Below are 25,767 nucleotides of genomic sequence, written 5' to 3' on the forward strand. Positions count from 1 at the left end.
AGGGCCCCGCGGGGCTCTCCCCGAGGGCAGCAGGGGCTGAGGGGCCGCCCTGGGGCCCGGGAGAGCCGCAGCGAGGAGCCCCGGGGGTCCCCGGCCATGGGGTCCCGCTGGGTGCCCCCGAGCAGCGGGGCCGGGGGACTACGGGGGCGGGGCCTTAGGAGGGACATGCCCACAAAGGGGCGGGGCATCACGATGGGTGTGGTTGGCCTCGCCCACGCCGCGCCTTATTCTGCAGAGACCACGCCCATTCGCACACAGACCACGCCCTCTCGCGTATGAGACCACGCCCCTTTCGCTAGAGGCCACGCCCCCCCCGTCCTAGGAGCGGGCGCCGATTGGCCGGCCGCGCGGCAGCCCCGGGGGCGCGGCGCGGCGCGGGCGCGTCACTTCCGGGCGGCACGCGATGCTGGCGGCAGCGGCGGGCGGCTCCGGGCCCGGCGGGGCGGGCGGCTCCGGGCCCGGGCCGGGCCCCGGCGGCGGTGGCGGCGGCAGCGGGGACGGGGACTTCTTGTCGCGGTACCGGCTGGTGTCGGCCAAGCTGCGGCGGCGGTTCCTGCGGAAGCCGAACGTGGCGGAGGCGGCGGAGCAGTTCGCGGCGCTGGCGCGGGAGCTGCGCGCCCAGGAGAGCCTGCCCTACGCGGCCTGGTGCCAGCTGGCGGTGGCGCGCTGCGCGCAGAGCCTGTTCCACGGCCCCGCCGAGGCGGCGGCGCTGGGCGAGGCGGCGCGGCTGTTCCTGCGGCAGGAGCGGGACCTGCGGCAGCGCCTGGCGCTGCGCGGCGGCTTCGGCGAGCACCTGGCGGCGGCGCAGAGCTGCGGGGCCTTCGCCGCCCGCCTGCACCTGGAGCGCGGGCAGCCGGCGCTGGCGGCCGGGCTGTGCCTGGAGCTGGCGGCGGCGCTGCGCGACACCGGGCGGCCGGCCCGCGCCGCCGCGCACTTCCAGCGGGCCGCCGAGCTGCTGGCGGCGGCGCGGCTGCCGCTCGAGGCGCTCCGCTGCCTGGCCGAGCGCGCCTCCTGCCTGCTGCTGGGCCGCGACTACGCCGGGGCCCTGGCGGCGCTGACGCGGGCGCAGGCGCTGGCCGGGGCCGGGGTCGGGCCCGGGGGGGCGGCGCCCGGCGGCGCCTTCCTGGACGCGCTGGTGCGCTGCGAGGTGTCGCGGGTGCTGCTGCTGCTGCTCCTGCAGCCGCCGCCCGGCAAGCTGCCCCCCGAGCACGCCCGCACGCTGGAGCAGTACTGCTGGGAGGCGCCGGAGGGCGGCGCGGGGGGCGGCGGGCTGCCGGCGGCGGCGAGCTACCTGCCGGCGGAGCTGTTCCTGCTGCTGCAGTCCGCCGTGCTGGCCTGCCAGGAGAAGGACGCGGCGGCGCTGCAGGCGCTGCAGGCCGAGCTGTGGCCGCTGCTGAGCGCCGAGCAGAACCACCTGCTGCACCTGGTGCTGCACGACATGCTGAGCCCCGCGGGGCAGGGGCTGTGAGCGCCGCCGGGACGCTGCGAGGGGCTCCTCATCCTCCTCCTCCTCCTCCTGCTGCTGCTGCTGCTGCCGCCAAGGACCGGGACGCGGCGCGGGGCTGTATTAAAGCTGGCGCTGGCTGCACCAACCCGTGTGTGCGCTGCCCGCTTCTTGGGGTACGGGAGGGAAGGGGTTAATGGAGGGGGCGTGGCTTTTTGTGGAGGGGGGCGTGGTTTATGGAGGGGTGGGGTTAAGGGGAGGGCTAGGTGAGGGGCGGGGCTTTGTAGAGGGGCGTGGTTATGGGAGGGGGCGTGGCCACGGTTCCGCGCATGCGCGGCCTTTCGGCTCCCCGCGCGGGCGGCAGCACGCGGCGCGGCCATGGCGGACGGGGACGGTGCGGGCAGGGGGGGGGGGGAGCGGAGGGGGGGAGGGGGGCACCGGGAGGCCGGGAGGGACCCGGGGGGAGCCCGGGGGGCACGGGGAGGGCGCGGGGCCGGGCTCGGGCTGAGCGGGGCCCTCCGGGGCCTGCCCTGAGCGCCTCCGCCCCGCAGGTGGCAGCGCCAAGAAGAAGCGCAAGAAGGAGAAGCGGGCGCTGCTCGACGAGGACGTGGCGGTGAGTGCGGGGTCCTCAGCGCCCCGGGGTCACCCCCACCCCTCCGGGACCCCCCCCCACGGGGCCTCGGTCCCCTCCCGGGGCGGCCACGTGTGTGGGGCCCCCCCCCGCCGCCCGCTGACCCCGCGCTGTGCCCGCAGGACATCCAGCACACCGGGGAGTTCCTCATCAAGCCCGAGTCCCGCGTGGCCCAGCTGGACACGTCGCAGTGGCCGCTGCTGCTGAAGGTAGGGGCTCACGGGGGGGTAGGGGCTTGGCCTGCCCGGGTGCCTGCCCCCCGCTCTCTGTGCAGGGTTAGGTGCTGCTCGCTGCCACCACGTGCGGTGCTCGCAGCAGGGCCGAGCCACGTGCGTGCAGAGATCACAAAAGTCAGCTTTCTGCTCCTTCCCCACCTCTTCTACCTAAAACTTCTGATCCTTCCTCTCAGGAAAGCATTTCTGCAGTTTTAGCTGCAGGTTGGTTGCAGTTTGGAGGTTTTTTCATTCAAATGTGAACCGGATGTGGAGTAATTGCGGAGATGTGTTAGGGCAAATACTCTCCTCGAGCTCAGTTGAGCTTCATTTTGCTTACAATAAACTTTTGTTTGGTTTTGTAGAACTTTGACAAGTTAAATGTGATGACAGCACACTACACACCCCTGCCTTCTGGTGCTAACCCCCTTAAGAGGGAGATCTCTGAGTATGTAAGGTGAGTGCAATAAGCTCTAAAATGACTTAATTTTCTTTACAGTTAACATCTTGAAAGCATGTTCTTTTCTCTTCAGCCTGCCAGGCTTTGAGGCGGCTTGGAACGTGTTGGCAATGTTTGGTTTGTATTAAGGACCAAGTACTGATAACGTTATGGAAAGAAAAGAATTACTTGCTTGTGCAGAGTGTGACCTGCCCTTCAGAGGAGCAGTGTGCAGAGCAGCTTGATGCGTGCTCAGGGGGAGCAGCTGTGGGCTCAGCTCTTACTTGGCTGTTCATTTAGAAATTCTTTTCTTTTTCCATACAATGGCAAGTCTCATCAAGGTTTTCACACTACTGCTACGTTTGTCCCAATACTTAGCCCTTAATCTGTTGCTTTGTGCCATAGGTCAGGCTTTATTAACCTCGACAAGCCTTCCAACCCATCTTCACACGAGGTGGTTGCGTGGATCCGGCGCATCCTTCGGGTAGAGAAGACCGGGCACAGCGGCACACTGGACCCTAAGGTGACTGGGTGCCTGATTGTGTGCATTGAGAGGGCAACGCGGCTGGTCAAATCCCAGCAGAGTGCAGGTATGTTTATTGACATGGGACCATTTTCACTTGAAGTGACTTGGAAGGTGCAGAGCTCTTTTGGAGACAAGATGGAGACTTCCAGCCCTGCCTTGAAAGGGCTGCCCTAGGCTTGCAGTGCCTTGAACTCAAGGATCCATCTTGCTCCAAGCCAGTGAGGGTGCACCCGTGCTGTCTCAGGTGTTTTTTGATTGTTTCTCTGTGTCTGGGACTTGTGCTGTCAATGAAAACCCTTCTGAAAGACCAGTTTCATGTGTTAACTGAATTTAAGGCACAAACCTACAACTCCAGTGAAATAATGCTTGGTGAAACAACAAACACAGAGCTCAGACGATTTTCACTGTGAGGAGAACCAGCTGGATAATGGGTTGTGTGCACTTCTCAGGAGACGTTTGTGAAAATACCTGGACTCTCTAGATGTGTGGCTGTGTAGCAGCGTGCGCCTTGAGATCAACATTAAATGCAAGTGGCCGCTCCTGACTGCTCTTGTCGTTCTTTCAGGCAAAGAGTATGTGGGAATTGTTCGGCTGCACAATGCAATTGAAAGTGAGACTCAGCTTGCCAGGGTAAGTCTCAGCACACTGTTAGCCACTTGACACTCAAAGGGTTCAGCTTCTGTGGGATTTGAGAGGGTAGGAATGGACATCAGGCGTGCTGTGTGTGAGGTGATGATGAAGTTTATCCATTCTCTGAGTGCAGTGGCACTGCCCTCCTGCAACACCCTGACTCCTGTTCTAGGGTTTGGGTGCTGTGCAGCCTCCAGACACCCTCCAGCCTCCCAGTGTCCTACTGGGGGCTGCTGCGGTGTGTGGCTGGCTGCCTGCAGGAGCAAAGCAGTGCTGGCAGGGTCAGAGCTCCTCTCTGGAGGGGCTCTGTCCCCACTAAGACGAGGGATGACGTCTGATTGCACACTGCCACCTGATGGAAAAAGCCAGCTGTACCTCACTGGCAGTTGGGGTAGCGTTTTGACCACATCAGTGGTTCGTAACAGCTTTCTGAAATACAACATAACCAAATGGTGGTGGATCTTCTGCGTTCTTGCTCATGGAAGTGGCCCTAGTTGCTGGAGGTTCTGCGGTGCTCGGATGTTAGCTCTGCTCATGGCCCAGGTTAAGCTGTTGTTCCTGCTTCTGCTTCCAGGCAATAGAAACTCTGACAGGCGCCCTGTTCCAGCGACCTCCCCTCATCGCTGCTGTCAAGCGGCAGCTGAGAGTCAGAACCATCTATGAGAGCAAGCTGGTGGAGTATGATCCTGAGAGAAGATTAGGTAAAATGGGGGTTTTCTGCCTTCTTTCGATTCAACTCACAGCTGATAAAATTTCTGTTAAAATGGGCTGCTTCCTGTCATTTTTAGACGAACTTAAGACAAATCCTTCCCACCATCAAGCAGTAACTGCTTCCCTTATTGCTTGTGTGTGCAGAGAAGCAAATCCCACCTTGCATCCCTGACTGACGAGCCAAATGATGTCAACTAGATGGCATTAGCACTTGGTGCAAAGATGACCTTCATCTATCACCCTATGCTGATGGCTCTCTGAGGGGTTGAACACAGAGCTTCTAGATGTGACTCATTTCTAGACACCTATTTAACTAACCTTCTGTCCTGCCTTGTGTTCCAGGTATCTTCTGGGTGAGCTGTGAAGCAGGCACGTATATCCGAACGCTTTGTGTGCACCTTGGTCTGCTGCTTGGTGTTGGGGGCCAGATGCAGGAGCTGCGGAGAGTGCGATCTGGGATCATGGGAGAGAAGGTAACGGTGGCTCTGATTATAACCAGCAGATTAGGAATTGTCAGAATGGCAAGAGCTCTGTGCAGATGTGCACTGACTGGGAGAAGTTTTGTGAATAGCCCTGAGAACATGGAAGCTCTTGGCCACAGGCAGTCTGTAACCAAAGTGTTGAGTTCAGTTCGGGGCCCTCTCCCTGTTCTGGTAATTAAACTTTGGAACAATGAGCGACTGGGAAATGCACCACGGTGACTGAAAGTCTGTTTTACGCCACCTGTATTTCTCAGCCTACAAAGCATGCACGTGCCAGGAGCTCAGGCACGAGCTGAGCTTTCTGCGTAGCAGCTTATGACCGCTTGGTGTCAGGGCAGGACACAGGGAGCGTGGCCTGTGGAGGGGAGCTTGGGAGGTGCAGTCCTATATGATCTTGAACAATTCCCCAGTGTTTTCTGTCTGGTCATTGCTGGATCCCGTTGCTGGTTCAGACTCCAGGACTAACTTCTCTCCTTGCAAATGCAGGGTTATGAGAGTGATCACTAGCATTCATTTCTGAATTCCAGGTGATGGATGCTCGCAGGTGCTTCGATAACTTATTGCAGGTCACAGATTGGTGAGCTGCTTGCTTTAGGCTTCTACTCACTGATGTTCTTTGTCTCGAAGTTTGAGGTGTTTAAGTGTGAAGCACTTCTGAAGTGTAGGCAGGGTCTACCCATTAGATCCAAGTGCAGCATGACATGAGGAAGGTTGCAGCCTGCAGTAGCAGAGATTAGGCTGATCTTGAGCTGTATACTCTTGAAAGTATTTGTCCTTGCCTCTTCCAGGTAATATTTGTTGATGATTGTGAATTGTGCATCTGGTTTTGCTCCCTTTCAGCACACTGTTTGCTATTAGGCTTCATTTTCTTTTATGTGTTTTGAGCTGGTGGCTGGTAGGAGACTTCAGAGGGGTTGTGTCTTTTTCAGGACAACATGGTGACGATGCATGATGTCCTGGACGCGCAGTGGCAGTATGACAACAACAAGGATGACAGCTACCTGCGAAGGGTGATCCTGCCCCTGGAGAAACTGCTGACTTCCCACAAGCGGCTGGTCATGAAAGACAGTGCGGTGAGTTCCTGAGTTAGAGCCAGTTGATGTAGCAACTGTGAAGTGTCGTCCCATCTTGTATAGCTAATAAAATAAACGGGGAGCAGGATCCTCACGGCGTACAGCAGGGTCCTGTTTGAGAGCTGTGTAGGACCTTGTATGGGCTGCTGCAAGGTCACAGCAGTAAGATTGGAGAGCCCAGAACCAAGTATCAGATGTGCTGCACTCCTTGCTTTAGGAGGATGCTGATGGTTTTAAGAGATCTGCCTCGCGTTGTTGGCTCCGATGGGTGCTTTCTTATGGTTGCTTTTCCCAAAACACGCAGGTTTTATATAGTAGACAATGAGAAACAGATATGTGGGGATGTTATTGTTAATGGTAACGGCAACGGGAGGCCAAAACATTAGAGGCAATTCTTGCTTTGTTTTTATTCTCCAGTAGCTTATAAGCCCTCTCGTTCCCCACCTTTTTAGGTTAATGCTATCTGCTATGGAGCCAAGATCATGCTACCTGGTGTCCTGAGGTATGAAGATGGTATTGAGCTTAATCAGGAGATTGTTGTCATCACCACAAAAGGAGAAGCTATCTGCCTAGGTATGAAACTCCTCATTCTTCTTGTGCCCATCTATTCTAGCAAACGTGTAACAGATGAATCCCCAAGCACAGAAGGTTTAAATAGCACTTCCTGACAGAAATTGTGGGTTAATATGGCCTAGTGAGCCAGGCTGCAAGGTGGTTGGCATCGAGCAGGATGTTAGGAAGCACCAGCTGCATCAGAGCCAAGTTGTATGCAGGGTAGGCTGTTGCTTACATTGCTGTCAGAAGTCTTCTGTTATCCCTGTTACCTCTTGCTGCCTGGGATATGAGCTGCATGCTTTCTTCAGAGCCAGTCCTTGGTGACAAGAGTTCCTCAGTCACGTTGCAGCTGTGTGGTGCTCAGGCGTGCTGTGTGTGAGGTGATGATGAAGTTTATCCATTCTCTGAGTGCAGTGGCACTGCCCTCCTGCAACACCCCAATTCCTGTTCTAGGGTTTGGGTGCTGTGCAGCCTCCAGACACCCTCCAGTCTGCCAGTGTCCTACTGGGGGCTGCTGCGGTGTGTGGCTGGCTGCCTGCAGGAGCAAAGCAGTGCTGGCAGGGTCAGAGCCCCTCTCTGTAGGGGCTCTGTCCCCACTAAGACGAGGGATGACGTCTGATTGCACACTGGCACCTGGCACATCACATCTACTGAGGATCAGTATGAAAGGTCTTGAGCAACTGTCAGCTTCTGTGAAGTGGCTTGAAGCAGTGCTTTGTTCTCACTGGTGTCTTCATCGAAGCTGTGTAGATGTCAGGTGGTGAGGCACTGTAGGATGGTCTTTCTGGTGCTGCCTGGCCTCACTGATCTTCTGGAGTAAACTGGAGGGGCTCGTGCTCCTGGTGTAGTCAGTCCATGACACAGATGCTCTCGCATCTTGCAGGGCAGCTCTCTGAAGCTTTAGTTCAGGACTTGTGTCCAGTAAGATTTCGGGGTGATATGGCATTGTTGGGGTATTTGCCTCTTCTTTGTGCTGCCAGAGGAAGAGCAGGCTGAACCCAACAGGTTCCTGCATCTGTCCTGTTACAGTCTTGCTGTTTTGAAGTGTTCACGAGCTCCCTGTTGCTTCTGCAGCTATCGCCTTGATGACCACTGCAGTCATCTCCACCTGCGACCATGGCGTGGTGGCAAAGATCAAGAGAGTGATCATGGAGAGAGACACGTATCCCCGCAAGTGGGGCCTTGGTCCCAAGGTGAGCAGCAGGAGGTGTTGGTGGGAGCCCAGCTGCTGGGCCGTGGGGCTGCGGGCACCTCAGGTCTGTGCTTGAACCCTCCTGTGTTAAAGAGCCACATGATGTGAAGTGGATGGCATTAGCACTCTGTGCAAAGATGACCTTCATCTATCACCCTATGCTGATGGCTCTGGAGGGGCTGGGCAAGGAGCTCTGCAGTTGGAGTGGGTCACCTGAAATGTGGCAGGTCATAAAGCTGCGGGGAGAAAAGCACGTCAAGGATATAAGCCCAATTACATGCAGCTTTTGCTGTTAGTTCCCCGCCCAAATTAGCTCTTATTTCGTGATGAGATGCCTTCTGACTACTCCCTGTCTGTGACTTGTAGGCTGCTGTGCAGCAGATGTTTTCTCTGAGTTGTCAGAAAGTCCTTAGAGAAGCGTTCAGTCAGTGACCATGTGGTTCTTGGCTTGGCTTGCTCATAGATTATCTCCTCTCAGGATGGGTGGCTGAAGCCCAGGGGAAGGTTTCTCCTCTGTGGAGCTGCAGTCTGACTTTGTGCACTTTGCTCTCAGGCCAGTCAAAAGAAGATGATGATCCAGAAGGGTCTGCTGGACAAGCACGGAAAGCCCAACGAGAGCACACCAGATTCCTGGAAGAAGGAGTATGTGGATTACAGGTGGGTACGATTTCAGTTTCAGAATGATGGCACAGAGAGCAGGCGGTGTGCAGTGAGCACTGATCTGGGTGCTGCTCGTGCTCTCAGGTGTGTCAGACCTGGCCAAGGTATATTTGCTGTCTGGGCCCTTGGTGTGCAGTGCTCTCAGAGTTACAGGGACCCTGCTGGTGCTGGGCAGGGCTGGAGCAGAAGGCCCTGAGCAGACGGTTATCCCTCTTAGCCTGTACCTGTGGCTTTAGAGGGAGTCAGTCTGCTAAAGGAAAGAGGGGAGGCTTTGCCACTGTCCTGTCCAGCTGGCTCTGGTGCAGGCTGCGGGTCTTCCCCACACTGAGCTCCTCCACCTGATGCCTTGCAAGGGGGAAGGGGCTTTGTAGTGGTGCAGAGCAGTGCCAGGCAGTGACTGTCCTTCTTAGCCTGGTGTCTTCTCTTTCAGGGAGACGTCCAAGAAGGAGGCAGCTGCAGTTCCCCAAGCTGTATCAGAGGTGGAGAGGGCTCCAAAAGTGAGTATCGCTGCTGCTGTCTGGCTGTAAGGTTGGTTGGGCTCTGAAGACTTCTGATGTGTGCCTGTTCCTTTAGGCAGTTGGTATCAAGTGCTGAATTGTGGGCTGCTTTGTTTGCTTGTACGTGGGCAGTGTTTCATATTCCGGGAGCTCAGTGCCCGCTTTGTTGTGGTTTTGTGGTCTGTGGATTAGCAGTAGAGTGACCTGTTTATGGCCTCAGCCCATTCATGTTTCTCTCTGGCAGTCTGTAGCTCACCCTCCTTTTCAAAGCATTGCTAACCGAGAAATTTGAATCGGGCAAAGCAGCCGTAAGCTTGCAGACAGCTTTTCCATCCCTTGAGCCCTTTTGGGAGATGGCCCGGCTGACCGTGTGCTCTCCTAACAGAGGAAGCGGGAGTCGGAGAGTGAAAGTGAGGAGGCCGTGACCCCGCCATCCCCAGCCACTCCACCACCAGAGGAGCTGAGCAAAAAGGAAAAGAAGAAGAAGAAGAAAGAAAAGAAAGCCAAAGAAGCAGCTGAAAGCGGGGGAGAACAAGTAGAAGTGGTATGTAACTGGGTACTGCCGTGGTACGGACCAGGCGTTGGGAAGGGCTGCTGTCTGTCCCCCACACCCCCAGGATAAATGTGGCAGCAGCCCGCTGTGTGTGTCCTCAGCGTACCAGGCTCCCCACAGGGGGAGGAAGGGGCCTCAGGACAGGCACATTCACAAACCGGACTGGTTGTGAGGGAGGGGGGGATGGATCTGCACTGGGGATGGACGTGAGCAGCGGGTGATGCCTCTCATTCCTTCCTGACCTCTCCAACCTCTTCCCAGACCAGTGAAACCTGCACCAAGAAGAAGAAAAAGAAGAAACAGAAGGAGGTAGAAGAGAGCTCAGAGTAAGCGACTGGATCTATCCAAAGCAGGCGACCTCATCGTTAGAGAGGGAGGAGTCTGAGGCCTTGAGAAACCAGGACTGGCTGCATGGCAGAGGGGCCAGCAAGTTCCAAGTTCCTTTTCTGCTGTGCATAATATGAGTGAGGAGGTGTGTTTGCCCAGGATAAGCCCTGCTCATGTACCCCTCCTCATCCTGTTTTAAGGGTAGCCAGAGGAGGGGGTACCTGACTGCCCCTGCACTGGATTGCTTTGTGAATCTGGACGCCTTGATGCCAACAGAAATGGCATCTTCAGGGAAACTGCAGCTCCTTGCTCTTAGGTGTATTCATTTTCACCACGAGAGGGAGGAATGGCACTTTCCCCCTGCTCTTGTCCTGCCTCTTCCTTCCTTCTCTTCCAGGGTTGGAGCTGTTACCTGACAGTCGCAGAATGTATTGGTGGCTGGAGGACTGGCCTCGCCACGGCCCGTGGAAAGGGCTTGGCATGGGGACAATTGAATCAGTTATTTGAAGGGCTCTGTTGTTTTTTTTTGACCTGGCCGTTTGCTTGGCTTGACCCTCAGATAATTGAGAACAAATGTTCCAAAGGTATTCAATACCTTCTAAAAACTTCTATCATAAAGGATTAGAACATGAATTTCCTGCTTTATGCTTCGTAGTATGGGGAACCTGCCTGTTAGTTGTCAGCTGATCCCAGACCCAGTGTCCCAGTAATGTTGCCAGTGTCCACCTCCTGCTGGCTCCATCCTGGTGGTTGGAAGGGGACTGCAGCACTCTCAGCTGCCTTCCCTTGTCTTGGTACCTAACGTGCTCTGGAAGCTTCCAGTGGGGATGTGGCTGTGGGGCAGAAGCAGTAACAAGAAGGTGGCTGCCCAGGATCTCTAAAGGGCTGTCGGGACTGAGAGCTTGTGAGCAGTTGGCCAAAAGCAGCTCTGCAGGGGGCACTGGGTGTGGAGCTTGAACGGTTTCATAATGAGTTGTCCTAGTATCCTTGTCTGGGGTGGCTCACTGGCAGCAGGAGGTCTCTTCTATCACAGGGATAGTGCTGAGCCAGGGTTTTAGCCCCTTTCGACGGGGAAGGATCCAGGCTGTGTTGTTCTGAGCTTCTATCCCTGCAGAGATCCTGTAACGTTTGTCTTACCTTAATGCATTGCTTTAATCTGACTTGTCTGACCCTTTTCTCCCCTCTAATGCTAGAGGCGCAGGCAATGGTGCCAGCAGCTGGTGACTGTCAGAACCTGAGCAGATGAAACGTCACGTTTTTATTCTTTTTTACATAATAAAAGCCCTATTTTTAAATGGGTGACTTTCTTGCTTATCTGGCTCGATAGTGATCTGAGAACACCGACCTCCTAGGTCTGTCTGTGGGGAGGGGTGGTGGTTAACGTGTGTGTGCTGCAGGTACAGAGAAGTGCTTGAGTCTACTTGGATGCCAACTAGAGAGGCCTCTGGTCATCTGGACTGGATAGGTGAGTAGGGGCCACCCTCTGCTTGTAAATCCCAGTGGGATGTGCCTGGAAGGTTTCTTCCTACTGGAGAGGTCTGGCAGTAGATGGAGAACTGCTCGGCCCTGGCCTGCTTTACCTCAAGTGCCTCTGGGTCAGGGAGGTGGAAGGCTTGCAGCTGGGAGCCGCTACACAGCCCGAGTTAAAACACCAGCCACGGTGATGTTTCAGCACACGTTTATTGCTGCTCATTGTTTCCCTGCAGTGGATCAGAACAAAGGTCCCTATTGCACATCAACAGATCTTATTTTTGGCATCCTTAAAACAAAAAAAAAAAAAAAAGATTGCACAAGACTTGTTAGCCCCCTTCCCCTAGCTGACTGCTGAACACACACGATATTCTTGCATGGAGGTGATGGCTGTGGTCTGCCCGGGAGCCACCACGATGCTTCCTGGGCATGGTGGGGCTGGTGTATCGATGCATTCCACCTTCAGGAGGAACAAACCCCGTTGTGGGGGTGCCTTTTAGGTTAGCATACGGTGTGCGAGGCACCCGGGACTGAAAAACATGCCTGGATGATCTCTTTAGAGACTGTTTCTACTGCATGCAACGGATACTTGTGGCTGGATCTACTTCACCCATTGAACTGCCCCTCTGGGCTTTGGTCCGTAGGACTTGCTCAACTGCTGCTGAGTTTTTCTGGCCAGCCAGTAACAATCCAAGCTGCACAGTGAGGATTTAAATGCAGGGAGTTTTTACAACTACAGTTGCACAGGGTGAAACAGAAAACCCAAACCTCAGAATGCAGGCGCGAGACCTGCCCGGGGATGGCACGTTCCGTGCCTCCTGTGTCAAATCCACACTTGCTTTTTTCTGGTTTTACTGGCTTGTGAGGGGAAAGCCTTGGACTTAGGAGCCCTGCTGTGGTCTGAGAAGCCTCCCAAGCTGTGGGCTTGTCAGGGGCTCGAGGTCACCACCCAGGCTTTCAAGGTGTTTGGTGCAGGTGCAGGGACACCTGCCTGGACGGCCCCTGCTGTACCACGTCCATCGGGGCTGACGCATAGAACAAGACGGGCTGGGTGCTGCAGGATTGTGCTTTCCCTCACCAGGTGAGGCGGGGGGGCTGTGCTCTGAGCTGTGGGGATGCCGTGGGCTCTGCTGCAGCCCCGTTTGAGCGCAGTGGGAGGTGGCTGTTCCTTCGGGCAGCCTCTGGCCTGCATTCCCTGGCAGTGGTGCTCTGGAGACCCTGTGTGTGTCGACCAAATGAGACCGGGTCCGTGGGGCAGCAGAGGAAGGGACTTGTGCTGGGCCAGGCGGCGATCAGGGGAAGCTGAGGAGGAGGTTTCTCTGCTGCAGGATGGGTTGATGGGAAGCGGCGGGGGCTGGAAGCCCTCTCAGTACACCCAGGAGACGGGCACCCACTGTGGAGAGCTGCAGGCCTGCTCAAAGGCTTCCTCCAGCAGCTTGAGGCTTTCCTCCACTCCGTTGTTGACTATGGAGAGGTCAAAGTAGTGTGCGTAGCGGCTCCGGATGCTCTCGGAATCCTTACGGAGTTGCTGCAACGCCTCCGACTGCAAGGAACAGGAGAGCACGCTCAGGAGGGGGATTCCCAGCCCAGCTCAACAGGCAAGCTCTGTCCCATCCCCAAAACAACTCCAGCTGTTCCCAACCTGAGCACAGAGCAGCGAACAGGCCAGGAGAGCTGTTGTGCAGCCCCACGGGAGCATCAGTGGATTTTAATTGTGCTTTTATGCAATGCTGGGAGCATCAGGTTACCTGCTAGAGTGAGGTCAGCTCTGCTTAGCCCTGTATTTGTCTTTAAAGTGCCTTGTGGCAGCTCCCCAGGATGAAAAGGTTCGCCTAGCAGCGGGCTGCTCATTGCTACAGCTCCCCAGCTTGAGGCCTGGGGCTGATTTAAAAGCAGGAGCTCTGCAAGACGATCCCTCCCCGCTGGCCTGTAACCAGCACGGGCTGACAGCCCCACCAGCCTCCCCATCCCACCGCTGTCTCCCTGCAGCCTCTAACTGGACACCGAGCACCTTTCCCCAGTGCAGCCCATGCTGTGAAAAATTGAGCTGGAGCCTAAAATGCATGCATCCCTCTGCCTCTGCACCAAGGGGGGCTGCCCAGCAGTTATCGGGGCAGAGGGGGGGACACTGAGCAGTTTGCCTGGGTCACACGAGCCCTGCTAGGTGACATTTTGGCTCTTACTCCCGGAGGAAGCAGCTACCTGAGCTGCGGCAGCTGGCTATATATAGAACAGAGCAGTGCGTGCAGCAGCAGGGCTGGCCCTGCCCACTGCGGCAGGGATTAGTGCCTCTGCCTGGAGCCAGCGCAGCCACGGGGCATGGGCTGGGGGGAGCGGGCTGCCCCCAGTGTGCGGTCTGGCTCTGTAACACTGCACGTTAACGCCTGTGTGATGCTACAGAAATCTCCCCCTGCAGCCTGCTGCACGCTGTACAACCCCCAGCTAACGGTCTGGGCTGGTGCAGCAGCATCAGTGCTGCTTGGTCCTAATTTTGGAGGGATGAGCACAATGAGCCGAAGAATGGAACGCTGCTGTTTGCCTGTCCAATTTGCATAGCTGATGGCAGAAGTGTTCCTGCTCTGCAGCACTGCTACAGCTGGAGCTGGTGCTGGGCTGTGCACCCAGCTACGTGCTAGTGGCTCGTGGTGCTGCAGGGCTGATGCGGGCTGGGGTCTGTACGTGGCAGTCAGCTTAAGGCTGCAGGAATCCCTCAATCCTATTCCTTAGCTCTGGGCTGATGAAGCCTCCCTGTTTCCCTGCACAAGGAAGATGATGATCCTCCTTACAGAGCAGGGAGGAGAGCCCTGGGCTGCCACAAGGTTTCTGCTCCTCACCACCCCCTGCCCAAATTAGAGGAAACTTTGCAACTGCCACCGTCACTCACCTCCTCTGCCTTGTCTGTCGGGGCGATGAAGACTATGAACGGGGAGAGCTCTGCCGTGCGGACAATCTTCAGGGTCTGTGGAGAGAGCAGCACGTGGTTACGGGGATGCCGTGGTGCCCGTGGGCATGCATCCCCGTCCCTGCAGAGCACCCTGCTCTGGGCTGGCTGTTGGACGTCGCTTTGTGAAGCAGCACCCCCACGGCTGGTGTCTGACAGGGGACAGGGTCCCTGTCCCAGCCAGGGACATGCAGTACCCACATCTCGGGCATGGAAATGCCACCCCAATGCTCCTGGGCTTGGGGAAGGCTGAGCTGGTCACACCCAGCACGAGGGTGGTTCAATGCACGGCAATCCCCATCCTGCTCCCTACCTGGGGCTCAATGTCCAAGATAGCGACTTTGTCCTGCTGGTGGATCTTGTGCACTGTTTCAAACTTGGTGCCGAACATATTCCCCTGGTAGCTTCCAAACTCCAGGAACTCGTTGGCTGAGATGTCCCGGGTCATCTCCTCGGTGGAGACGAAGTAGTAATCCTTCCCGTCCACCTCGTTCTTCTTCGGGGGGCGCGTGGTGTCTGGGGAGAGAGGGCAATGCTGGCACGTGCTGACCCCAGAAGGTCTGGGGAACTGACCTGGGGGGTTTCTGGTCCCTTTTTGAGCATGGGGCTAGGGCAAGGAAGAGCACAGAAGACCTGTGTACCTCCCGTGAAGGTCAGAAGGTCCAGGCCCCCCTGCCCTGAGGAGGAGGTGAGGAACGTGCCACAGGGGGTGCCAGGGCAGGGCTGTGCTCCCTTTGTCCTGTGGAGTTACTTACGTGGAGCTGGGTACATGAACTTCTCGGGGTTGTTGCTGAGCAGAGCGTTCTTGATGTGGCTACGGCCCACTCCGCTGGCTCCTGCAGGGAAGGAGGGACAGACGCTGGAACCGGGCTCAGGAGGAGCCAGAGCACCTCTGCAGCTCCACGTCTGAGGGACAGTGCCAGCACTCCCAGCACCCGCTTTCTGAGCAGGTCTGTGGTGTTCTCCAGCCTGGAGGAGGCTCTCCCTGCATCAGGTGCTCTTGCCTCCAGCAACCAGGACGATGTTTAAGAGCCAGAAACTCTCCCGAACCCACTCCACCCCAGCCCTGCAGTGCAGGTGGCAGCCTACATACAGATGTCAGCCTGCTTGGGGACTGCTGCAGGCGTAGTAAATGCCCCCCAAAGCTCACAAGCTTTGAAGGGCAGCCCTGCCCCAGCCCACGTTCAGCCCCACGGCCCCCAGCACATGCAGCCCCCACGCTGAGGATGGCTGGGGCAGGGCCTACCGATGAGCACCAGGGTCTTCCTCTTGAAGGCGGGCAGCCTCACCACCTCCTCATAGGAAACCACGTCCAGCTGGTCAAAAACTGGAGCGGAAGAGAGACAAGACAGTAATTAGCACCGGCCTGGCTACCACAGCCGGGCTGTGTGTGTGGGAGTACAGCCAGATCCTCTGGCAAAGCGAGGGGGGCGATCGAGATGGGGCATTTCTGCCCAGAACAGTAGGACCCAGCAGCCAGGTGAGGAGGCAGCGGGAAGCTGCAGAGAGCTTGTTGCTCGGGGAGCTTTATTTATCTTGCTGATTTATGGCCCTGTTTGTTGTTGCTCGGAGCTACAGGTCGGGCCAGCAGCCAGCATGTCCTCAGCCCGCTGCTGGCCCAGGGCAGGCCGAGCACGGGTTAGCTCGGGGTTTACACAAGCAGCTGACAGGCACACTCCGTGTCCCAACAGGACACTGACCTGGGGTTTTGTGGTCCCTTTTTGCTGTGACTGCTTCTCGAGGGCTGAGCAGCAGCAAGGCCAGTGCCTGCCCCGTGTTTGACAGCCTGCAGAGTTTGGGGCTCACACTTACTTGAGCTGTGCTTGGCCAGGTATTTGTCTTTGCACTTCTTTTTCTTCCCGAAGGGGCTGCAGCTCGGCGCTTCGCTCTGACTGGACTGGGTGGTGCTTGCCACACGCCTGCCGAGAGAGGAGGACACCAGTGAGGCCCGGCTGCCACCCCGAGGCACTGGGGAGCACTGGGATCATCCCTCAGACACACAGGGGCACCCACCCTAAGGTCTCACCCTATTCCTGCCAGCACAGCAGAGCTCCATGCCCAAGCTGTGAGCTGGGGATGTGGCTCCCAGCCCCACGACCACGTCCATCCCCAGACTGGCGTTCCCTGACCAGGGACCTACCACTCCTGGAGCTCTGGGGAAGGGATGAGCCCCGCCGCCTCGGTGCCGGAGCCCTCCACGCGGCCCTGCCACCAGTTGCTGTCGTCCTTGTTGATGATCTGAATCACGTCGCCGGTCTGGAACTTCAGCCCCGCTTCCTTGCAGGGGATCAGGCTGTCTTTTTTGGGGTCATAGTCAAACTGCGCCCTCATGAACATCTGGAAGAGAGAAAGGGCTGCAGTTGGCACGGCTGTGCAGGGTGGCTGAGCGTGGCCATATCCAGCTCCCAGCCCCACGCTGCATCGCCTGGCAGCAGCTGTGCAGCTGCTGAAGGACTGCGTGCCCAAGCCGGGCAGACCGTGCTGTCCTTGTTCCCCATCAAAACAATTTCCCCACAGCACATCCTCCAGCAGCGCTGCTGTGACCTGCCAGAAGCACGGGGCCAGCGGGACACAACCACGGGTCCCTTGGTGCCAGGAAAGCAGAGCACAGATCGGGCTGTGCCATGAGACCTCTTGGGAAGGAAGACGACAAACATGGAACAGCCTTCCAGGATCCTGCCACCTGCTCAGGCCCAACACTTGCTTTGAAAGCACCCTGCGGTGCCAGGAAGGTGGGCACCGACACAAGCACGCAGGGGACACACAGCGGGAACTGCCTGGAGCCCTCTTCTCCAAGCCAGGTCCCTCAAATTTTGGGAAGACCCCACCGACTCAGCGTCACCCCCAGACAGCTCCAGGCATTACCCAAGGACATCAAATGGCCGGCTCCCGGTGTGGATTATTTGCCAGCCCCTTCCTGGGATTGGAAGCTCAGGCACCAAGCAGGCTCCAGCAGAAGGAGCCTCAGTATTTAAGGTCAAAAACCTGCAGTTTATGTCGGGGTTGGAGGTGACCCTGAGAGACCTGAGCACTCGGTGTTTCTCATTAGGATCCTCCCAAGCAGAACTGCCACGAGAAGCCCTCGGCTGGCCTCGTGGTGGCCGGCTGCCAGGCTGCGGGGCCAGCCCAGGCTGGGTGCTGCTTTTGTCCAGGGCATCGCGGTGCTGGGATCTGCACCGTCACGCTGTGAGCTGAAGGGGATCGAGGGGACAGAGGAGGTGAAATGAAACCAGGAGTTACTCTGCTCTCAGCAGGGGGCTGCAGCCAGCACAGAGCTGGGCACCTCGGGAGCTGTTGGTCCCAGGAGCCTGGACGCATTGAGGGGAGGGCAACTGCTGCTGCTGGGAAGGAGTTTGTCCCCATGTCCTTCCCTGAGCCCAGAGCCAGCCTCCGGTGGTTTGTCCTTTTTCTCAGAGGTAACTTCTCCCCGGCGCTGAGCTGGCCTGGCCGATTGGAGCTGGCTCGGTCAGGCCAGGGTGGGCCCAGGACAGCAGGAAAGGGGAGACAGGGCCAGCACTTAATAAACAAGCACATGCAAGGCTGGTAGAGCTGGAATGACAGCCACAAGGGCTGAGAGAGAAATGGGGTGATTTTCACTCACCCCCATACTCAGAGACTTCAGCTCCTCTGAGGGAGATCCTGCCCCCACCTCTCCCAAGCCCCTCTCCCACTCCTGCCTGTCCACAGCGCAGGGGCTGTGCTGGGGTCAGCTCCAGCCCCGGGAGCAGCTCAATGTGCCAGCCACCACGCTCAGACATCCTCCCAGAGGACCAGCCCTCCACGTTACCCCAAGCATTTCGGCCAAAGCAGGACTCCAAAGGCAAAGCCAGCCAAGTGCCCATGCTGAGCGCAGGCGTGCACCCTCCGGAGCGTGTCACCCCCTGCCCGGCAGCGGCAGCAGGAGCTGCCTTCCTCTCCCCCGCTGCTTCCTTCCTCCCCCTCGCTCAGGGGCAGAGCTGCTCAGCAGTGCTGGAGCTGATGCAGCAGGCAGCAGTAACGGCCCGGCACGGCCGAGCGCCCCGTGCTGCACCTGGAGGCGCTGCCGTGAGCTGTAACGGGGGACGTGGCTGCAAGGCTGTGTAACGGCAAGGCCTGGAGGTGGGCAGGAAGCTCTCGGGCTTCCTGGTGCACGCACTCTGCTGCTTTCGCATCGCTAAAGACTGCGCACAAGTAGGTGTGTGGCTGGGGAAACCCAGGCCCGTGTTCCTGCATACGCATCAGGTTAACTCATCTGCGGTGATGGAAGCACAGGGCAGGTCCCTTCGCCCTCCAGCAGCTCCTCCAGACCCCTACCCTGCCCCAGGCCTCTCCCCAGTTTTGGTCCCTGGTGGTTTGCTTTGGTCCCACCCAGCCCCAGAGCCGTGTCACGACACAGCCCGCACTTACCTGGAGAGCAGGGAGGCGGCTTTGCTGGTTGGGAATGACTTTTATTGAGACCATGCCCTGGGTTTCTTTCTAGTGAACAAAGGAAGGGGAGAAAGAAAAGTTGGAGTAGGTGGGCCTGGAGGCAGCCCAGCAGCAGCAACCTGCACAGGGAGCAAGGACCCACAGAGGAAAGGCTCCTGTGTGCTCCCAGCTCTGCTGTGATTTGGGGAGGCCAGAGCCCAGGCAGAAATGGCTCTGCCGGGGATGGGCTAAGAGCTGTAGCAGCATAGCCTTGCCACGCTTGTTCCACACCCAAGGGGGACACTGACACCCGCACAAGGAGCTGGCTGTGGGCACTGCCCAGCATCACCAGAATGAGAATGGAGATCTGCTCCATCTCCAGCCCAGCTGTCCCCGGGAGGAGCTCGGGAGGAGCATCCCGTTTGGCCAGCATAAAGGAAATGCTTCCCTCCGTCTGTTCCCTCCGTGCTGGCCCCTTCTCAAGAGACAAAGACAAGCTCCCCAAGCAGCACATCCGTAGGCAAAGGGCTCAGTGCTGGGGAACAGCCCCACCACACACAGATACCTACCAGCATCTTCTGCAGCTGGTCAACCGAGTGGTTGCTCACGCTCTGCCCATTGATTTCTATGATCTCATCACCCACGTGCAGGGAGCCTGCCAGCAACGGGAGAAACATGAAAATGCAGGAGCAGACAAAAGGCACCCACCAAACCCCAGCTGGGCAGCTCCAGGAGCCTCTGAGCCCTGGTGCGAGCTGTGCCCCAGGCACCATGGTGGTGTTTGCCTAGGCAGTGGAGCCACCCCTCACCTAACCCTGAGGCACAAGGGGAATGAATTCCACCCCCTCTGCCCAACGCACACACTTTGTTCACGCTGAAGGTTATCATGTTACTTCCCACTTTGTGTCTTTCACTGCTTTAGACTGGTCAAAGCACCCGTTCCAGAGTTATTTAAACCCAGCCCCAAGTACCTCACTTGGAGCCAAATGACAGCCTCTTTACAAAGCCCTTGAACACCAGCTTTCTCGACTTTATGTGTTTTAAATTTATACATCCAGCCAGATTATAGCCTCAGATATACTGCTATAAATCAGGCTCCGGCAGCATTATTGGAATGGCTTCTGTATTATCTTGGCAGGGGCAAGCTCAGACTTCCCACTTCGACCCCAGGCTGGAAAAGGGGCCTCATCTAAGCACAGAACATCTCATTTCCACACCCCCTTGGCAAGACCCAAACCCACAAAATGGCACCTATTAATTTCTTTTGGCACTTCATTTTGGTTTGCAGAGCCAATCCACAGCACGCCTGTCCTGCCTGTGCACTTCAGGAACGGGAAGAGCTTCCCCCCCAGCCTCTGGGGTACGATCCATCTCTAGTTACGGTCACCGTCACGGGAGGCAGACGGATGGCTCTCGGGTTCCAGTTTGTGAGAGCCCTTCCCCCATCCCTGCATTTCTCCCTAAACCCTCCAGCGCATTAACAACAACCCTGCAGAGAGATGGGCGAGTCCTGAGCTCCTGACATGCTCCTGGTGGAGGAAAGGACACGGATATCCATGCCACGGCGGGGCTGCCTGATCTCCGCGCGGAAAGAAGCCAGCTGCGGTCGTGCCCCTGGTGCATGGCCTCTAGGAGGGCCTCGGCTGTCCGTTGCTGTTACCTTGTCTGTGAATCATGCCCCCGTGGAAGATCCTGGCCACCATGCAGCTCTGCTTGTCGTTCAGCTTCAGCGTGATTCCCTGGAAGACAGGAAAATCCGTGACTGCTCGCCGGAGGGGAGAGCCCCCGCGCTCCCAGCAACATCGGCTCCTCTTGGCACAGGCATCGCCCGCAGGTCCCGGGCAGGAGGCAGCATCCAGCACCCTCTTCTTGTGGCTGAGCTTCCCCCACATTCAGCCCATCAGCACAGCTCTGCCTGCCCCTCCACCCCGCTCGGTGCCACCGGGTTTTGGGGTCCTCACCATGGGCTCCTCTGTCACCTTCTCGAACTGCACCAGGCGTATCTTCCGCACCTCGCGGCCGTTGCTGTGGGAGGGACTGCCCAGAGTGGCCGAGCCGTTGGTGTAAATGTCCTCGGTCATGGCATTCGGGGCCTGGGTGACGGCCTGTCGGGGCAAAACACAGACCGGGGTTTAGGGGCTCCCCCTGCATGGGGCTGAGCTACTCCCATGGTCACGTTCCTGGGCGCAGGGGAGGAGGCGAGACCCATGAGCTGGAGGAGAGGACAGTAAGAGCAAGGGGAGAAAGACAGCAAAACAGCTTCCCCCTTGAAGATCAAGATCAGCAGTTTTCCAGCTTGGGAGATACAGGAGGCGAGAAAACTTTGGAAAAGTTACAGGTAAAGAAGCCAGGAGTCCACAGCTGGTTGTCTTCTGCAGCAGCAGGTCCCGCACACCACTGATGTGTCGCAGCAGCGCGTGGCCCAAAGCCCACAAAAGCCCAGGGCAGCTTCACAGAGCGGTTTGGGCCTCACCCCTGAGGAACAAGGGCAGAACTGGGGCCAGGCTCTGCCCTTGCTCAGTTCACAAGCTCAGCCTTTCCTCATCTGGGTCAACGGGCAACCAACACGCTGCAGAGCCACGTCCCCATCCAGGCACCAAAGGCAAAGTGCTCCCGAGCCAGCCAGAAGCTCCCTGCTCCCCTCCGGCACCCAGCTCCAGGCCAACTGGGGCCATCGGCACTGGGAAGAGGATTTCATAGAGGATTTCAGCCCTGCGGAAATCTGTTCTTGGTCTGCAGCGGGTGCTGGAGCAGGGGTCCCAGACAGGGACCTCCAGACTGCAAAGTGAGCTGCTGCCCCCCAGGACTGGCCCCGCAGTGCTGGCCATGCCCTCGGCTCCCCACCGGCCATCCAGGGCCTGCTGAGCGAGTGGGTGGGAGGAAGAAGAGGAAGAAGAGAATGAACTTCTCCAGCCCTGCCTGAGGCCAAAGTGCCTGTGAGGTGACCTGAGTCAGCACAGATCACGTTTATCTCATTCATGCCTCGGGAAAGCATTACACCACGCAATCCCCGGCTCCAAACCCCCAGGCTCAGCAAAGCCCGGTGACCCAGGACACGGCACAGTCTGCTCCAGGGCTGGGAGTTCCCGTCCCCACCACCCCAGCCAGCTGAGCCTCCTGGCCCTGACCTTTGCTTTTTGCTGAGAGCTGGAGAAAACACCCAGGCCTCGACGCTGACACAGCACCAGTGTCACCCTGGTGACTCCTGGAGAGCGAGCCTCGTCACCGCACACTCGCTGCAGTGCCTCAGGAGGGCTCCAGTCACTCGACGGCCGCTCTGAACCCAGCAGGGTCCTCTGGGGACCCCGGCAGCCCCCAGGTGACTGCACCGAGCGGTCGGTGCTTGGGGATGGGAAATGCCAAGCTCGTGATGGGGAGCTGGGGAGGGCACATGCCAGCTCCAGTGCTGCGCAGCAGGGCACTGGATGCAGGAGACGCACAGCTCCCGCTCGGTGCACGCGAGCTGTCTGGCCTCATCGCCTTCCCTGAACCCTCCCAGCAGCCGTCACGCTCCCGGCCAGCTTGGTGACCTCTGGAGGCTCTGCAGCGGTGCTGGCAGAGGGACAGCTCCTGCTACGTACACACGGCTCCGCAGGAAACATCTGTGCCTGCACGCTGCCAGCAGCCAGCCCTGCGGCCACAGACAGCTCCACACAGCCCCAGGGCTCAGCCGCCTCTGTAGCCAGGGCGAGGAGGTTTGGAGCTGAACCACACAGTGCTGGAGGACCCCAGGGCCTGGCACCCTGCCCCACGGTCAGCATCGCCCACCGGGGTGGCTCCTGCTGCTGCGCTGGGCTGCACGGCACCGGGGAAATCAAACATTAACTGGGCAGCTCGTTTCCAGGCGGCTGAAGCAGCACTTGGGGAAGCGGCACCCTGGTGCAAAGGGCACGCCCGGTGGTTTGGTTCCTGGGCTCTCCTTGCTGTCCTCACCAAGGGACTTCGATATCAAGTGGCCTTGGAAGAGCACGTGGTGAGCACGTGGAGAAAGGTCGGGCGCTGCTGGCTTTGCCAAGCGGGTCCCCAAAGCACAGTAGCTCAGATGGAGGCAGGAGGGCAGAGGAAGCCCAGCGCCAGGATCCCCTGGGACTGCCCTCCCGGCACAGCAGGAGACGCTCCATCAGCCATGGTGAGCAGCAAAACCCAGCTCCCTCCAGCAACCATCGCCCCTCGTCTGGTCATAATCCCTGTGGGCATATATGGGGAGGCTGGCATGGGAGCATCCTTATCCTGGGGTGGCTCAACCCCATCCCGTGAGCACAGAGCAGAGGAAGCCCTGAAACACGCTCTTGCCATGGGGTGGGGAAGAGCATCCCAACTGGAGGCACAGCCAGCTCCTTCCCTGCCAGAATATTTCGGTGCCAGGGAATGAGCAAGGATGAGGCCGTGCCAGCTGGCACACCCGGCATGGCTTCAGAGCCCTCCACGCGTCCTGCCCCATTGTCCCCACAGCAAGCCTGGGCATCGCCCTGCCCGCAGCCCTCCCCAGCCCATGTCCTGCATGTCCAGGTGCTGCCCGCACCTTTCTGCAGGGCCATCTGCTCTCCTGCTTGGTGCAGAGATGTCCTGGCCCAGCAGCTTCTCCTCTCACCCTGGAGCATCACCGCTGTGCAGCAGATGTGTGCACTGGGGTCTCAGTACAGCTTAAAAAAGATCAACATGTAAAAACAAAAGCAAACTAACAAAAAAATGTAAAGAAAAAGAGCGTGGCTGTTGCTTTCAGGCCATGCAGGCTGGGTAGAAGTGGTCATGTGGCCATTTAGAAGTAATTCATCCTGCCTCCTGCCCGAGGCTACTCCCTGCTCAGGTCTACAATCACATGAGCAATCTCACCCAAGGCCTCAGCAATATGATCCAAGTTTAAAAAAAGAAAAAAAGATTGAAACCAAACAGGATTACACTGCTGAAACCAGAAATAGGCACAGCCGTGCCACCAGGTCACAGGAGGAAGGGGAACAGAGAAGCAGAAGGGACAAGGGACACAAGTGGCTGTGGGGCCAGTGCATGCCGCCAGCTCTGTGTGCCCTCACGCAGAGCTCACTGGGAGCTGAGACTGAATGGGTTTAGATTTCCTAGGGAGCCTAGTCGGTTTTGCTGAGGCACCGTTTTCCCTCAAGGAAAGGCTGATGCAGCCTTCCAGATGTGTTTGCGAAGCCTGTCACCTCCAAGGGACAGCCAGTAACACGGTGACACCTATGGTGAGGTGGCCCGGCCGCTCCATTCCCCACCTTCAAAATGGCTTTTTCCCTGCAGCCACTACGGACTGGAACAGCACAAAAAAGTTTTAAGATTAAAGAGCTGAAACCAACCCCATCCACGTCATTTTGGTCAAACCCAGTTGTTTTGCTCTGCTCTCAACTACTGGTTTCACCCGTGGCCATTTCAGAACTGGGGACCGCAGCCTTGGCCTGTGCTGGAGCTGGCACTGGTTTGGTGCCACGAGACACTCCCTGGGGGATAGCACGCCGCCCCCTCCACACCCCAGCTCAAAAAAGTGCCCTTCTCTTTACCACCGGCCTCCCAGGGCTCAGATTTGCCCATTTTACAGCCGGGAAACTGAGTCATGGCCGATAAGGTGGCATGCCCAAGGTCACCCTGCAAGCCAGGAGCACTGCTGGCAGTAATGCCCACACCTCCTTGGCAAACCTGTATTTGCCAGCGAGGAGATAAAGGGCTAGAAAGACACGTAGTGGGGCCGAAGGGGACAGGGCAGCGGCCTGCCTCACTTCTGCTTGTTTTCTAGCAATGACTCTGCTTCCACTTGTGAGGTTTTGCATGCCCTGCCGCCACGGGAGGAGCACGGTGCGGTGCTTCCCAGCACGAGGTTCTGCTGGGGGCAGCGAGAAGAGGAACCTCTGCTGCTCTGTCTGATTTGGGCTGGGAAGCAGGACCCTGAACCTCTCCCGAGAGCTGCTGTGATGTCCCTGCCACTTTGCAGAGCCACCGTGTGCATGGCCAGCGCTGTCCATGCCTGCTCATGCTGCAGGGATGAGCACACAACCGATGGGCAAGCTCAGGACACACAAACCAGCTGGGTGCTAGCCCTACCGAGCACCTCCCAAAAGGCCCCATGCACAGCCCAGTTTGCCATCTCCCTCCTCATCCCTGCTGACACCAAGCCTCCGTGACAGCAGGGAGCTGCAGGCCAGCTCCTGCATCCTCCACGCCGCGCTGCCTTTGGTGATTTATCCCCGCTCCGCAGGCGGCCAGGCAAGCAGAAGGATGGGAGAGCTCCTCGCAGCAGCTGCCCGATCCAAACGCTATTTTTTTATTTTTTGGAAGCACCCTGCTGGGGTTGAGCCATAAAAAACACAAACCACCAGCATGGGCCAGACCCGGGGAGCCTCTTTGGGGGATGCTCCAGCATCCATCCGCCGGGACGGGCCAAGGGCAGCACCGGGGGGAAATCTCCTCCCTGCAAGCAAGCCCCGACCCCATACTCGAGCCAGGGCTCGGGGGGGGGGTTCTCAGAGCCGAGCAGCTCTGCCGGGAGACCTCCCCCCCGGGCTGCCCCAAACCGGGCATGGAGCAGCCGTGCAGGGCAGGGAGCAGAGCCGGGAGCAGGGCAGGGAGCAGGGCAGGGAGCAGGGCAGGGGCTCACCTCGGGCTTGGCCCTGTTCTGCAGCAGGTGCTCCAGGTAGAGGTCGGAGAGCGCCGTCCTCATGCTGCTGCTGCTGCCGCTGCTGCCGCCTCCGCTGCTGGATTTGAGCGTCATGCCGCCTCCCCACCGCGCTGCCAGCAGCCGCAGCCGGTTCCGCTGGCTCCAGCAGAGCGGCCCGGCCCCAATCCCAATCCCAATCCCAACCCCAACCCCAACCCCGGCCCCGCCGTCCCAAACCGCCTCCAGCACCGCCGCCGGCCCCGCACGCTCCGCCCGTAGCGGGGCGGGGAGGGGAGGGAAGGGAAGGCCGGGCCGGGCGGAGCCGCGCGGGCAGGACGGGGGAGGGCTCCCCCCGGGCCTCCCCGCTCTGCTTCCAGCTCATGGCCCTCCTGGGGTTGGGGTTGGGGCTCCCCGGGAGCCCCCCGAAAAGCCCCGGG

The 25,767-nt window shown here is 58.4% G+C and overlaps 3 protein-coding genes across 4 annotated transcripts; 2 read left to right on the forward strand and 1 right to left on the reverse strand.

Annotated features, from left to right (window-relative positions):
* Nucleotides 1-403: 403 nt before the first annotated feature.
* LOC311213807 (40-kDa huntingtin-associated protein-like) lies at nt 404-1,592 on the forward strand (the record flags this gene model as incomplete). Its single annotated transcript, XM_084294056.1, has 1 exon — nt 404-1,592. One exon carries the CDS (start codon nt 404-406, stop codon nt 1,466-1,468), a length of 1,065 nt encoding a protein of 354 aa, XP_084150182.1. The 3' UTR covers nt 1,469-1,592.
* Nucleotides 1,542-10,565, forward strand: DKC1 (dyskerin pseudouridine synthase 1). 2 transcript variants are annotated; one of them, XM_084293827.1, is made up of 15 exons: nt 1,542-1,620; nt 1,996-2,057; nt 2,198-2,284; nt 2,653-2,744; nt 3,132-3,316; nt 3,818-3,882; nt 4,457-4,583; nt 4,936-5,066; nt 6,005-6,148; nt 6,601-6,721; nt 7,778-7,896; nt 8,449-8,552; nt 8,986-9,052; nt 9,438-9,596; nt 9,867-10,565. In XM_084293827.1, the coding sequence occupies exons 4-15, from the start codon at nt 2,674-2,676 to the stop codon at nt 9,933-9,935; spliced, it is 1,362 nt and encodes a 453-aa protein (XP_084149953.1). In that variant the 5' UTR covers nt 1,542-1,620; nt 1,996-2,057; nt 2,198-2,284; nt 2,653-2,673; the 3' UTR covers nt 9,936-10,565. The 2 variants fall into 2 exon arrangements, with proteins under 2 accessions (XP_084149953.1, XP_084149952.1); XM_084293826.1 differs by lacking the exon at nt 1,542-1,620 and adding an exon at nt 1,759-1,838.
* Nucleotides 10,566-11,593: 1,028 nt separating this feature from the next.
* Nucleotides 11,594-25,521, reverse strand: MPP1 (MAGUK p55 scaffold protein 1). The gene is made up of 12 exons (XM_084293809.1): nt 25,331-25,521; nt 20,691-20,834; nt 20,390-20,468; nt 19,299-19,384; nt 18,730-18,798; nt 16,484-16,680; nt 16,156-16,262; nt 15,590-15,670; nt 15,099-15,179; nt 14,657-14,859; nt 14,287-14,361; nt 11,594-12,945 (listed from the first exon to the last, which is right to left on the reverse strand). Exons 1-12 carry the CDS (start codon nt 25,442-25,444, stop codon nt 12,769-12,771), a joined length of 1,413 nt encoding a protein of 470 aa, XP_084149935.1. The 5' UTR covers nt 25,445-25,521; the 3' UTR covers nt 11,594-12,768.
* Between the last annotated feature and the right edge of the window lie 246 nt (nt 25,522-25,767).

This window comes from Netta rufina (genome assembly GCF_964035555.1).
Source record: "Netta rufina genome assembly, chromosome: 12".
Taxonomy (NCBI): domain Eukaryota; kingdom Metazoa; phylum Chordata; class Aves; order Anseriformes; family Anatidae; genus Netta; species Netta rufina.